General features: G+C 32.0%; 2 protein-coding genes across 2 annotated transcripts in view; both read right to left on the bottom strand.

Moving 5' to 3' along the window:
* NIN (ninein) overlaps positions 1-12,903 on the bottom strand; it is a 422,635-nt gene that overhangs the window by 85,272 nt on the left and 324,460 nt on the right.
* Positions 1-12,903, bottom strand: part of LOC141522510 (ninein-like) — a 102,542-nt gene that overhangs the window by 14,387 nt on the left and 75,252 nt on the right. The window contains exons 7-10 of the mRNA XM_074236003.1: positions 9,293-9,332; positions 4,756-4,946; positions 1,540-1,686; positions 501-668 (exon numbers count right to left, since the gene is read on the bottom strand). Coding sequence (XP_074092104.1) covers positions 501-668; positions 1,540-1,686; positions 4,756-4,946; positions 9,293-9,332 — 546 coding nt within the window. The remainder of the gene's footprint in view (positions 1-500; positions 669-1,539; positions 1,687-4,755; positions 4,947-9,292; positions 9,333-12,903) is intronic.

Raw genomic sequence — 12,903 nt, forward strand, 5'->3', positions numbered from 1 at the left:
TAAAATCTTTCCTTTCTCTATGTATAAAACAAGTTGTACCAAAACCTGAAATATACTATATTACCCTAATGTTGAAAACTTTCTCTCCTTTTAAGTACATCTTGGGTACTACTAGTTCCAAGAAAGCTTCCCTTGTTCCCCTGGCTATCTGAGAGATTTCTTTCTTCAAATTTCTCATCATACTTTGTTTAGATATCTTCTTAGTGTTTAGCAATTCTAGTTTGTATCATATTTATTTGTACATTTTTTTAATCCTTCTACCTGAAACTATCAACTGCTTGAAGTCAATGACTGTTTTTATCTTTGTATTCCCAATGTCTACTACAGTGCTTTGTACATAGAGAGTACTTAATAAATTATTTACTAAATAATTATTATTAAATAAAGTATTGATTATTAAATAAATTAAAAAGTAGTTTTTAATAATAATTAGGTTTTTGATAATTATTATTTAGAATTTTTTGATGATGCTAATTTTTGTTCTCAATTTGTTTTATTACCTTTAAGATCTCCTGGCCATTATCAATTCCCTCTTCATTCCAGATATCAAGTATTTGTTCAACAGAACCATAACCCATTCCATCATCAAGGCAGGAGAATAATCGGAAGGTAATTGAACTCGTAATTGCTGAAGAAGTCATGGTGCGTCTCCCACTTTCATCAAAAGACTAGAAGAGGGAAAATAGGCAGAGGCTGATTAAAAGACTGGAATTTATTGGTATTGTTTATATTACTATAACAAGCAAAAGGTATATTGTTCTAGAAAATCTTCAGTGAAGAAAGAAGTCCTCTGCCCTTTTAGTCTCTTTTATTTAGAATACTAAGACTGACATTTAGTAAAAAAAAAAAACAACCAATAAATAGAAGGTTTTATAAAGTGAATATATAAGTCAATCCTATTTTAAACTTGTACCTTGTCCTTCTAATTCAGAGGGATGCTATTAGGCAAAAAAAATATTTCAGAAATATCTGAAAACCAATTGTTGTCTCTCTTAACTTACTCGTCAATATTTGTGCCCTTCTGTACCAATGACCTCATAGTATTGAATTTGGATATTGCACATAAAAGCTGAATTTCTTATTTCCTAAAAGAACCCAAAGTGGTTTTTCTGGCAGTGAGGGTTATAGGATCCTTTGAGAATTTGATGACAGTTACTATTATATATATATATATATATATATATATATATATATATATACACATATATATACATATATGTATATGTGTATATATATATATATATATATATATATATATCAGACACACACACACACAGAGAGACACATATAAAGGGTCAGAAAAAGAGGAGAATTTGGAATATCTCTCAACTCTGTCAAATTATCTCAACCTGGAAAAAATGATTAGTAGTAAAATTTGCTCCAGCTTGATGGAAAAGTATTCCCAGCTTAAGATCAAAGTGTTTATGCAAATTTTACCTATACCTTCCCTTTAAATTAGATTTCTTTATTAGAGACCTTTATTCCTGATCCTATGAATTACTGTCAAATAGTCAAACAATTTTCTAATGTGATCCTTACCTGCATAGAGAGATGCCTTTTCAATTGTCTGTAAGGAGTTGATGCTGATGTTGTAAAGGATTTTCCATTTTTAAACAAGCCATAGAAAAAATCTTTCAAACTCATTGTACCATCAGACTTAAGATCATGGAAGATATCTTCAAACATCTAGAAAGAAGTTAAGCAGGAACATAACTTTTAAGATACTTTTTTGATCACATAAGAAGATATAAATAAATAAATTAGTCAAATGCCTTACAAGTTTCTCATTTATATGTATATAAATATATATATATGTATATATGTTTATATGTATATAAATATATATATATGTAGATGTATATTGTATGTGCATCATCATAACAAACCTGACAAGTAGATATTATATATATTACAATTAGGTGACAATCTCAGATAAGTTTAGTAATATGCTTCAAATACAAAGAAGTACTAGAGTACCGAAGTCTGAAAAAAGGTTATTTTTACTAATAAAACTTAGAGTTTTCAGTTATCATTGTCTATACTAGAGCAATGACTCAAACTCAAGCTGATTTTAAATCCCATGTCCTCTCCATGAGAATATCTTTGGGGACTGATGGTTAAGTCCTATCTCTACATTCAGGCAGGTGGTAGGTGGCAACTAAATTTCCAGATAAAAGTGGTCAGAATAAAAGAAAATTTCCAAGTTGATTGGAGCTATATTTGGAAGCAATCTAGAGAGAGGTCTTTCTATGAGTTGATGATTCTGATCCTTTAAGTATGGTGGACAGGGGTGAGGAAGTGTGAGGTATAGAGTTAGAAATATCTGGGCTAAAATGGGAGGGAAAGGCATAAGTATATTCACCCCAGTCTCAGTTTGAGAGTTGACCTTATTTCTGTAAGAAAACATTGTCAATATTTTTTAAAAAGCTAATAATTATTGATTTAAAGAAAAAAATGTTTGTCATGGTCAAGACAAGACTAGATTTCTGAAGAATGGACAAAGGGAATTTTTACTAATGAAATACATACTTTCAATCAAGGTTATCACAAACCCTTTGTCAGTAGAAGTCTAAGAGACTGGAAGATTCAGCTGTCTTTATCTAACTGTAAAACATTCACACCAAAAAATTATTTTAGGAATTTTTACTTCTACTAGGCCTGGAAATCTTGACTCCAATGGAAAAATGAACTGGGATAAATAAATTGATATACTGAGAAGCAGAATTGCTCCTCAATTACAAAAGCTTCCTGAAATACACATCATAAAAGGTTAAGAAATTTATCCAACAATTTTTAAAAATATAATTTGAATATTTATTTTCAATTTTATTTTCTCTTCTTTCCAACTTTCCTTTTCCTATAATGAACAAAAGAAGAGGAAAAATAAAAACTTTTACAGATGTACATAGTCAAGCAAAGCAAATTCACACAGAGACTATTTTCAAAAATATGCCTTGTTCTTCATTTTAAGTCTATCACCTCTCCATCAGGAGGAAAGTAGTATTCTTATTGATCCCTTGGAATAAGTTATTCATTGTATTGAGTGAATTCTCAAGTTTTTGAAACATTTTTTCTTTACAATGTAGCTATCATAAGTATTTCTTCTCAATGCCCTCTAAATCACCTCTTAAAAGTCTTCCCAGTGTTCCTGGAAATGGTTCATTTCATTTCATACAAAAGAGTAGCTATAAAAATTTTTTCACATGGATACCTTTCTTCTTTCTTCAAGGCCTAAGTATAAACTACAACTAAGTAGTATCATTGAGTTAAAAGGTAAGCACAGTTTAGTGACTTTTGGAGGATATCTGCTTTCCAATTTGATCCAATTATCCAATTAGCTTGACCAATTATTCATAGCTCCATGAATAATATATTAGAGACTACTTTCCAGCAGACTCTTTAACACATGTCATTTTCTTCTTTTGTCATTATTTTTTCTAATCTGAAGGGTGTAAGATAGAACCACAGAGTTGTTTCAATACTCATTTGTCTATTAGTGACATGGAGTATTTTTTCATACAGTTATTGAGGTATATGAGGAAATTAGATGGTACAGGAAATATAATGCTGGGGTCTGGAATCAGGAAAACCTAAGGCCAAATCTAGCCTTAGACACTTTCTAGCTATGAACTTTATTTGCCTCAGTTTCCTCAACTATAAAATGAAGATAGCAATAGAACTGTTATAATATGACATATATAATAAGATATAATATAATATGGAATACTTTTTCAAGTATTTGTTTTGCTAAAATCTAGGTAGAATGACTATTTTTGGAAGTGGTTCTTGTGTTAATTTTTTCCCTTTTTAAATAAAAATTGTTTACTTGATTATACCAAGAAGATATATGGCTGTAAGTAACTCTTTAGGTTGAAAAGTATTTTCATGTTGTCCTAATTTAGTAATCTTATAAATTCAATTCAAAAAGCATTTATTAAATGCCTACTACAATAGAGGTGAAATCTGCATAGGAAATAGCATATATAAAGCAATGAATGTATGAAAAATTTGTATATGGGAAAACAGAAGTACATCTTTTATTACCCTAGGAAGTAGGTTATCTGGACCTTGTGACTTAAATTCCTGAGGACAAGTGCTATTATTACATCTTCTTTTTTGTAAACAATTCTCCTTTTGGTTAATTTTGTTCTTTCACAGGAACATAGCTTTGGAGCTGTTAGGGAACTTAGAAATCATTTAATTCAACCCCTTCATTTTACAGCGGCACAGAGAGGTTAAGTGACTTGCCCAAGGTCAGATAAGTACTAAGTGGCAGAATTCATATTTGAACTAAATCCAGATAATCTGACTTCAAATAACTTCACTGATTTTTTTTGTCTTAAACTTTTCAATCCAAAGTCATTCTCCTTGTCAAGGAAATAGAAGGAAAATAAGTATTATTTATATAAACTTTCTATTATCTGTTATCATGGTATTGATTCTGAGCAATGTTTTTATTCTTCCTTTTACCATCTCTATAAACCTCTCCCCCATCTTCCCATTACACTGAGTACAGATCTCTGAATATTTTCTGTAAACTTTTGTATACATGGTTAAATCACTTAGTCACTTTTACTTTCCTCATCTGTAAAATGTAAATAAATACTTGAAGTAGCTATCTCACAGGATTGTGGAAAAACATTTTAAACCACTGTATTATGAAAACATTCATTGACAGGCAAACTTAAAGAAAAAAAATAAGCTACATAAAATCAAAAAATTACTTCCTGAGTTTAACCATAATAAAATAATTACCTCCTTGTTGACATTTTTCCAGTCATACTGTTCACAGATAGATATCAGCTTTTTTTTGTTCAAATGGCTATCTTGAGTCATTCCCAGATCTTCACAAACTTCATGCAGTTTGTCATCAATCCAGTCTTGAGTAGGAGAAGATCCTCTTTGTGAGGCATTTAAGTCATCAGGATTCCAAAACCTTAATTGACCTGAAACAAAATGGTTACTTGCATTTTGGTTTAATTAAAAGTTGAATTTATCTAAGAAGGTTCAATCCTCTAAGTAATAGCATGTTTCGTGGCTAACAAATTATTTAACCAAACATGTCACAAAACACATACATGGATTGATTTTTGCGGTCTTAAATGTTCTAATTTTCCCATTGTCAGATATAGGCAAGTAATAAAAAACAGTACTGAAATCAGAATATTCAACAATTAGAATCCTTGTGTTATACTTTCAGAAGAATAATTAGAATTCTGGTTTCAGTATGATCAGAAGAATAGATAAGAAGTAGGTTAAGAACTATTTTAAAAAATTTCTTTTGACTCTTTCCTCACATTTTATATTAATTTAATTCTTTCCAGTGACAGTCACTATCAGACTTCTATTTTGAGTAAAATAATTCTAACTTAAAATAATTTCAAATAGACAAAAAACCTACATAAACCTCATCTTATATGTAGGAATTAAACCATACTAATCTCCCAGTTAAAGAGATATCCTGTGGGAAGATTTAAAATACTACATTCATCTTCTGTTAAAATTTAATGCTGCTAAAAACATTTAATGCTGCTGCTTACTTAATAGTTATACTACATATTATACATTCCAAAATTTCATCATTTCTCCTGAAATTATTCCTGGCACAGTTTATGTAAATCCTTGAAAACTGTTACATTTAAAAAGTTTGAGAAAAAAATCTAATTCAATCATTTTATTGTTGTTGACAGCATGCTTATTAATAAAATGATGGTCATTTGGCTGACTTTCTTAGACCAAAAACACCTCATGGTGTTGGGCTCACAGTATATATGCTCCTGGAAGAGTAGGTGTTCTGAGGGTGGCAATCAACTCTGAATAGTTAACAATTAAAGGAGAAAATATTACATTGAAAGTTTAGGTTATATTACAACGAGGGACCTGGGGTGTGTGTCTCAGATCATACAAATCTTGGTCAAAGAGATTTTGTCATATCAACTATTCATCAAATGGGAAGATCCACATTTTTCCAGACCTGACTGAGCAGGAATAATGAGCAGAAATGCACCTTTTATCTCTAACCTAGAATTTCTTTTATTGTCTGATTAGATCTTGACCTGGATAAATCTTTGCAAAAAATTTCCCACACTGATTGATTTCTTTATAGGAAGTGGAACATGGGGGGAAACCTTTAATCATTTGTCTGAAAATAAACCCTGAATGATCAAGAATGGTAAAGTTAACTTCTACCCTAATATTTATTGCCAAGAATGCAGACTAGTGTTGCTGCTGTTTCTGATTTGGAGACCCAGAAAAGAAGAACAGTGTAATTAAATTTACCATTAACCAAGGACGAGTTATAAAATGGATTGTAAATGGGTTCCTATCTACTTGGCAATTGATATTTAATTTATTCTAAATTTTAACCTAATGTTTTCTTAAATCCCAATTTAAGGAGTTACACTTCACTTAATAGGGAAACATGTTTAGAGAATATTATCTTTTGTGTTGTTAAAATGATTATATAATGAGAAACATTAAATTTTTTGATAATGCTAATCAGCATTCTTTATAATTAGTGAGGAATTAATACTTCCTATCCTTTGGGGGTCTGTTAGTATATAATGTTTGAGAAAAGCTATATGTCATACATAATTAGATTGGGAATGAGAAGAGATTAGTTCTAGTTCTAGTTCTGTCACCTATTGCCTTGAGAAAGTCATATAATTTCTGTGAGTCTTAGTTTCCTCATCTAGAAAGTGGGTGGAAGTTGATTTTTTTAAGGTTTTATTCAGCTCCAAGAGGATACAATTCTATTAGTGAAAATACTTTTGCCTTTTGATATATAATTCACATTAATTTGTCTTGTTTCTCCTTGTCTCCTTCCTCAAGAGTTATATTTTTCAAAGTATTGAAAAAGCATTTGGACCAATCTTATATGTAATCAAGGAAACACCTCTACAATGTAGCCAATTAAATAGCCATCCAGCCTTTGCTTCAAGACGGCTCTGTAAGTCAGTCTATTCCACATTTGCTTTATTATTAACTGTTAAGTTTTCCCATACTATTTCTTTACAACCTCTTTTGGTTGCATTATGGCCTCAAGTAGAGAAATTCTAATCTTCCTTTCACATGTCTGTGCTTGAAGATAATTATCATATCCTTCCTGAGTGTTCTCTTCTCCATCCCTAGTTCCTTCAACTAATCCTTGTATGACACAGACTTGATAATCTTCATTTTTCTCCTCCAGCTCCTCTATAGTTTTCATTGTCCACCTAAAATGTGGTGCCCAGACCTGAATACAATATACAAGATATGATGTGGGCATAAAGCATCACCTTCTAAATACTATGCCTCTTATGCCTAAAATCATAGCTTTTTGGCTGTCATTTTAGACTGTTGATGAATACTATCTTTCAGACCATGAAAAGCTCCATATTTCTTTCTCCATCAAATTGTCATTTGACATTGCCATTATCTCATAACAATGAGGCTGATGTTTAATCTAAGTGCAGGATTTTACATTTATATTTATGTAGAAGACAGTTACCTGAACTGGGTCTGAATAGAAACTAAGAAATGTGAGAGACAATAAGGGAGTTACTGAAATGCAGGCATGGAGGAGAGCCAGTGTCTTTGGATCAGTTGACAGTTATGTGAAAGATGGATTGGAAAAGGAAGAGAATAGGATATTTTTGCCATAGTTTAAACAAGAAATGATATGTGCCAGAATTAGAGTGATAATTGTCTAAATAGGAAAATAGGGGGAAAGGAACAAACATTTATAAAGCAACCACTATTTTCTGAGCATAGTGGTAAGCAAAATATTTTATCTGATCACATTCAAGAGAAATAACAAGCGTTTGACAATAATTGGATATGTGAGATGAAGGAATATGGAGAGTCCAAGATGACATAAATTTTGTGAATCTAAGTGTCTAATCTCTTTGATCAATGAATATTTCTTTCTTATATTTAATAAATCATTATTTTATTAGAACCAAGATTTTTCCCCCTTTTCTAGTTTCTCATACCAGAGTGGGAAATCTCTTTCTTAGATATTTCCCCAGGCCAAGTCATAAACAGATAGTAAAAGAAATTCTAAGTTTGAGCTAATAATTGTATTCTTGCTCATTATTGTTCTTCTAGACAGTTCTGGGGAAATGTTGATTCTCTTTCTCTATTTTACATGCAAATTGATGTCTCTATTAAACAAGATTAGGGTGACACAAGTCATGTACCCCAAGACCATTATTATAATGTAGCCCATCTCCCATCACATTAACCAATTAGATTTGATTTCTGTTCTATGTACCACCTCTTGTCCAAAGGCATAAAAGTCTAAAGGAGTGGCCATGCCATCTCTTTAGTTATGGAGGAGACAATGAGTTTATTTTATTGACTGTTTGCTGGTTAGTCTAGTCAATAAAAATGATTTTAATCTGATCTCTCAGAAATATTTAATTATTACAGGGAGTTTAGAAGAGGCGTAGATTTGTATATAGACATTTCAAATTTTATCTATAGTACAAAAACTACCAGAACTTCAATTATTCTTTGTATATGATTCCTAATTCTTCAGCTTCACTGTGAACTTTCATGAGGTCTAGTCCTCAATTTCTAATTGTCTAGGTAGGGGATACATTTACTTAGATATCCTATTGGTACTTATAATTCAGTTATATCAAAAAACTTGAGCTTGAGGCAGCTAGGTGGTGCAGTGGATAGAGCACCATCCCTGGAGTCAGGAGTACCTGAGTTCAAGTTCAGCCTCACACACTTAATAATTACCTGGCTGTGTGGCCTTGGGCAAGCCACTTAACCCCATTGCCTTGCAACCCCCCCCCAAAAAAAAAACAAAGAAAAAAAGTTTATGTTAAAACATGTTTAGTTCCAAAAATCCTACTTGCTTTCAGAGAAAAATACCTACATATGAACAGACCTAAAAAACATAGAACATTTCTTCATAAAAGGAAATTACATATCCAATGCAGACAGCTAGATCCAACCACCTTCATGGGGTAAGAACAAATTCACATGATGCAGCTAGGTAGCATAGTGGATAGAGCACCAGCCCTGGAATCAGGAGGGCCTGAGTTCAAATCAGGGCTCTTTTACTTTATGATTGCCTATCTGTGTGACCTTGGGCAAGTCACTCAAACCCCCATTGTCTTGAATAGATAGAAGATAGATAGATAGATAGATAGATAGATAGATAGATAGATAAAAGAATGAACTCACACTTTTTGTCCAATAAGTACACAAGCTCAGATTTTCACCTTGTTTTGTTTTTGGTTATTCTTATAGACTCATTTCTGCAAAATTCTAGTCAAAATAAATTTTCTGTTCTTACCTTCAGCTTCATATTCTTCACTATTCTGAGTCTTGTGATACTAAGAAAAATAAAAAAAAGAATGAAAAACATTGTCATGTTGTAAACAGTCTATGAAGAACTAAAAATCAAAACCATACATCAGCCAGCAGAGATGCATAGCCAATGAGAAATTTGGAAGAACAAGAAGATGAAAGGTGTCATCAATGAATTTTATGATAGGAATAGAAGATGAGCTGGTTATGCAGTTAGAGATGACAAATAGGCAGTCAGAATATTCCATAGTATCCTCAAAATGTCAGGAAAAATTGGGCAACTTCCTGTGTAAAACTTACACTTGCTTTTTATTTCTACAACCTTTATTTTATTAATTTTGAATCAACAAAAACTTTTCTGTATCTGATATAAATCATTTAACCATGAAGAAATCACGCACATATTTGACTTATTTATTTTCCTCCAAGTGGGGACTGAAACAAGCATGAAGAATATAAAAAACACAATGTAGAAACAATCTTTGTGACTATTTTAACTATTGATTTCATTAACACTTCATAACAAGTAATACCAATTTGATGAAATTTTAAAGCTTTTGAACGAACAAGTAGTTGCAACTAAGAAGGAAAGTAGTCAATTGGGAAAAATCTTTATATCAAATATGTCTGATAAATGTCTGCTGATGATACATAGACAACTAAAATATATGACCAAAAGTCATTCTACAATAATCAACAGATATAAATAAACATTTCTCAAATAATTATAAATTATCAATTATGTGAAAGAATGCTCCAAATTACTAAATAACAAGAGATATACAAAAAATTAAAATGTTGACACCCAGAAAATTGGCAATGAGAACCAAAAGTTAACAGTAGTTGCTGTTAGGAGAGGTCATAGAAAAATAGGAATAATAATGCACTGTTGGTGGAACTGTCAACTGGTATAACCATTATGAAAAATAAGGTTGGAATTATACAAATAAAGTGGTTAAAATACTAATTATCTTTGACCCAGAGGTTATGCAGCTGGGTGATTAAGTCTCAAAAGGAGGTCAATGATGGAAAGGTCCCCCATATATCAAAATATTTGTAGCAGAGTTTTAGGGGTTTAAAAAAAGACCTGGAATTGGAATAATTGGAAACAGAGTCCATCAAATGGGGAATGACTAAATATACTGAAGTACACAAATGAAATGTAATGTTATTATATTCTCTGAGAAGCAATAAATATGAAGAATAAAGAGAAACATGGAAAGCCATATGAACTGACACAAAATAAACAGAACAAGGAATTCAATATACAAAGCGGTGATGCTGTTAAAAGTGCTGTGCTGAGTATGCCAGCAAATTTGTAAAACAACACTGGCCAGCGGATCGGAAAAGATTAGCTTACGTCCTGATTCTAAAGAAGGGCAATGCCAAGGAATACTCAAATTACCAAATAACTGTACTTATTTCACAATCCATTTAAGGTTATATTTAAGATTCTTCAAGTTAAGTAAGTTTTAACTCTTCCTGAATCAAGAATTACCAGGTTTTTGAAGAGGCAGAGGAACTAAAGATCAAATTGTCAACAATGCTGGATTATTGAGAAAACAATAGAGTTCCAGAAAAACATCTACTTCTGCTTCATTGACTACAATGACTTTGACTATGTGGAACACAACAAAATGTGGCAAGCTCTCAAAGAGATGAAAGTACCATAGTATCTTACTTATCTCCCAAGGAACCTATATGTGGGTCAAGAAGTAAAAGATCATTTGTTCAAAAATAGCAGTTCTGTTTGTGGTAGCAAAGAATTGGAAATCAAGTAAATGTCCATCAACTGGGGAATGGCTGAAAAAATTGAAAAAATTGTGGTACATGTCCATTATGGGACACTATTGTTCTATTAGAAATCAGGAGGGATGGGAATTCAGAGAAGGGATGGGAATTCAGAGAAGCCTGAAAGTATTTGCATGAACTGATGCTGAGTGAGATAAGCAAAACCAGAAGAACATTGTACACCCTTAACAGCAACATGGATTTGAAGATCAGTCTTAATGGACTTGTTCATTCCATCAGTAGTACAATCAGAGACAATTTTAGAGTATCTGTGATGGAGAATACCATCTGTATCCAAAATAAAAATTGTGGAGTTTAAACAAAGTTCACAGATCATTACCTTTAATTTAAAAAAATTATCTTATTATATAATTTTGCTATCTCTTATATTTTTTTCCTTAAGGATATGATTTCTCTCTCAACACATTCAATTTTGATCAATGTATAGCATGGAAACAATGTAAAGACTATCGGACTGTCTTCTGGGGGGGGGAGGGAAGTGAGAATAGGAGAAAAATTGTAAAATTAAAAAAAATTAAAAAGAAAAAAGAAAAGTTAGAACCAAACACAGGACAACTGATTGGTTTAAGATTGGAACAGGAAAAATACAATTATACAACACAGCTATATATATATTATTACCCTTGTTTATTTATCTTATAGGCAGAATACAGATGCCAGGTCGATTGACTCAAAACCGAGAAATACGATTGCTGGAAGAAATATCAACAATCTCTGATATTCAGATGATACCACTCTGATGGCAGAAAGTAAAGAGGAATTAATAGCTTCTTAATTAAAGTACCTGCACTAAATTAAAGAGGAGAGTGGCTTGAAGCTTAATATCAAAAAACTATCCTCTTGGAGACTGGTTCCATCATTTCCAGGCAAATAGGAGGAAAAGAAATGTAAGCAGTGTCATATTAAATTACATATTTCATATATATAATATATTTATATTCTTGGGCTCAAAGATCACTTCAGATAGTGACTGCAGCCATGAAATTAAAAGATACCACTTGCTTGTTGGCAGGAAAGCAATGGCAAACCTGAATATCATACTAAAAAGTAGAGATATAACCTTGCTGAAAAAGATTTATATGGTCAAAGCTATATTTTTTCCAGTTGCTAGGTATGTCTATAAGTATGTCTATAAGATTTGAGCTATAAGGAAAGCTGAATAGTGCAGAATCAAAACTTTTAATTAGGGTACTAGAGAAGACTTTTGAGAGTTCCTTGAATAGCAAAGAGATCAATTCAGTTAATACTTAAAGAAATTAAATCAGGCTATACACTGGAAGATCAAATACTGAAACTGAAGCTTAAATACTCTGGCCACAAAAATGGGAAAATAGGACTCTTTGAAAACAACAAACATGAATTTGGATAGACTTTAAGAGACAGAGAAGGATAGAAGTGCCTAGCCTGCTGGGTTCCAAGGGATCACAAAGAGTCAGACACAACTGAATAATTCAACAACAACAACGAAGAATAATATAAATGGGAAGAACAATAACAAATCAATTAAAAAATACTGTTAAGTTAAAAGAATCAAATTCACCCCACTCCACCCCCAAATAAGAGAAGCCTCTTTTGCAGATATGGATGTGGGATACTGCACAGAATTCCTAATTTAGTTCAGATACAGGCAGTCATTGACCTCCTCCCACCTCCCATCTCCCAACCACTCTGGTCCTCCAATTCTCCCTTCCTAGCAGCTGCTACAGGTGGCAAGTCTCCTTGCTCAGAGCTTCATTATTATGCTAAGTATATTCAACAATATACTTGAATAGTCTCTTTGTGAGA

Source organism: Macrotis lagotis, chromosome 4, assembly GCF_037893015.1.
Source record: "Macrotis lagotis isolate mMagLag1 chromosome 4, bilby.v1.9.chrom.fasta, whole genome shotgun sequence".
Lineage (NCBI taxonomy): Eukaryota > Metazoa > Chordata > Mammalia > Peramelemorphia > Peramelidae > Macrotis > Macrotis lagotis.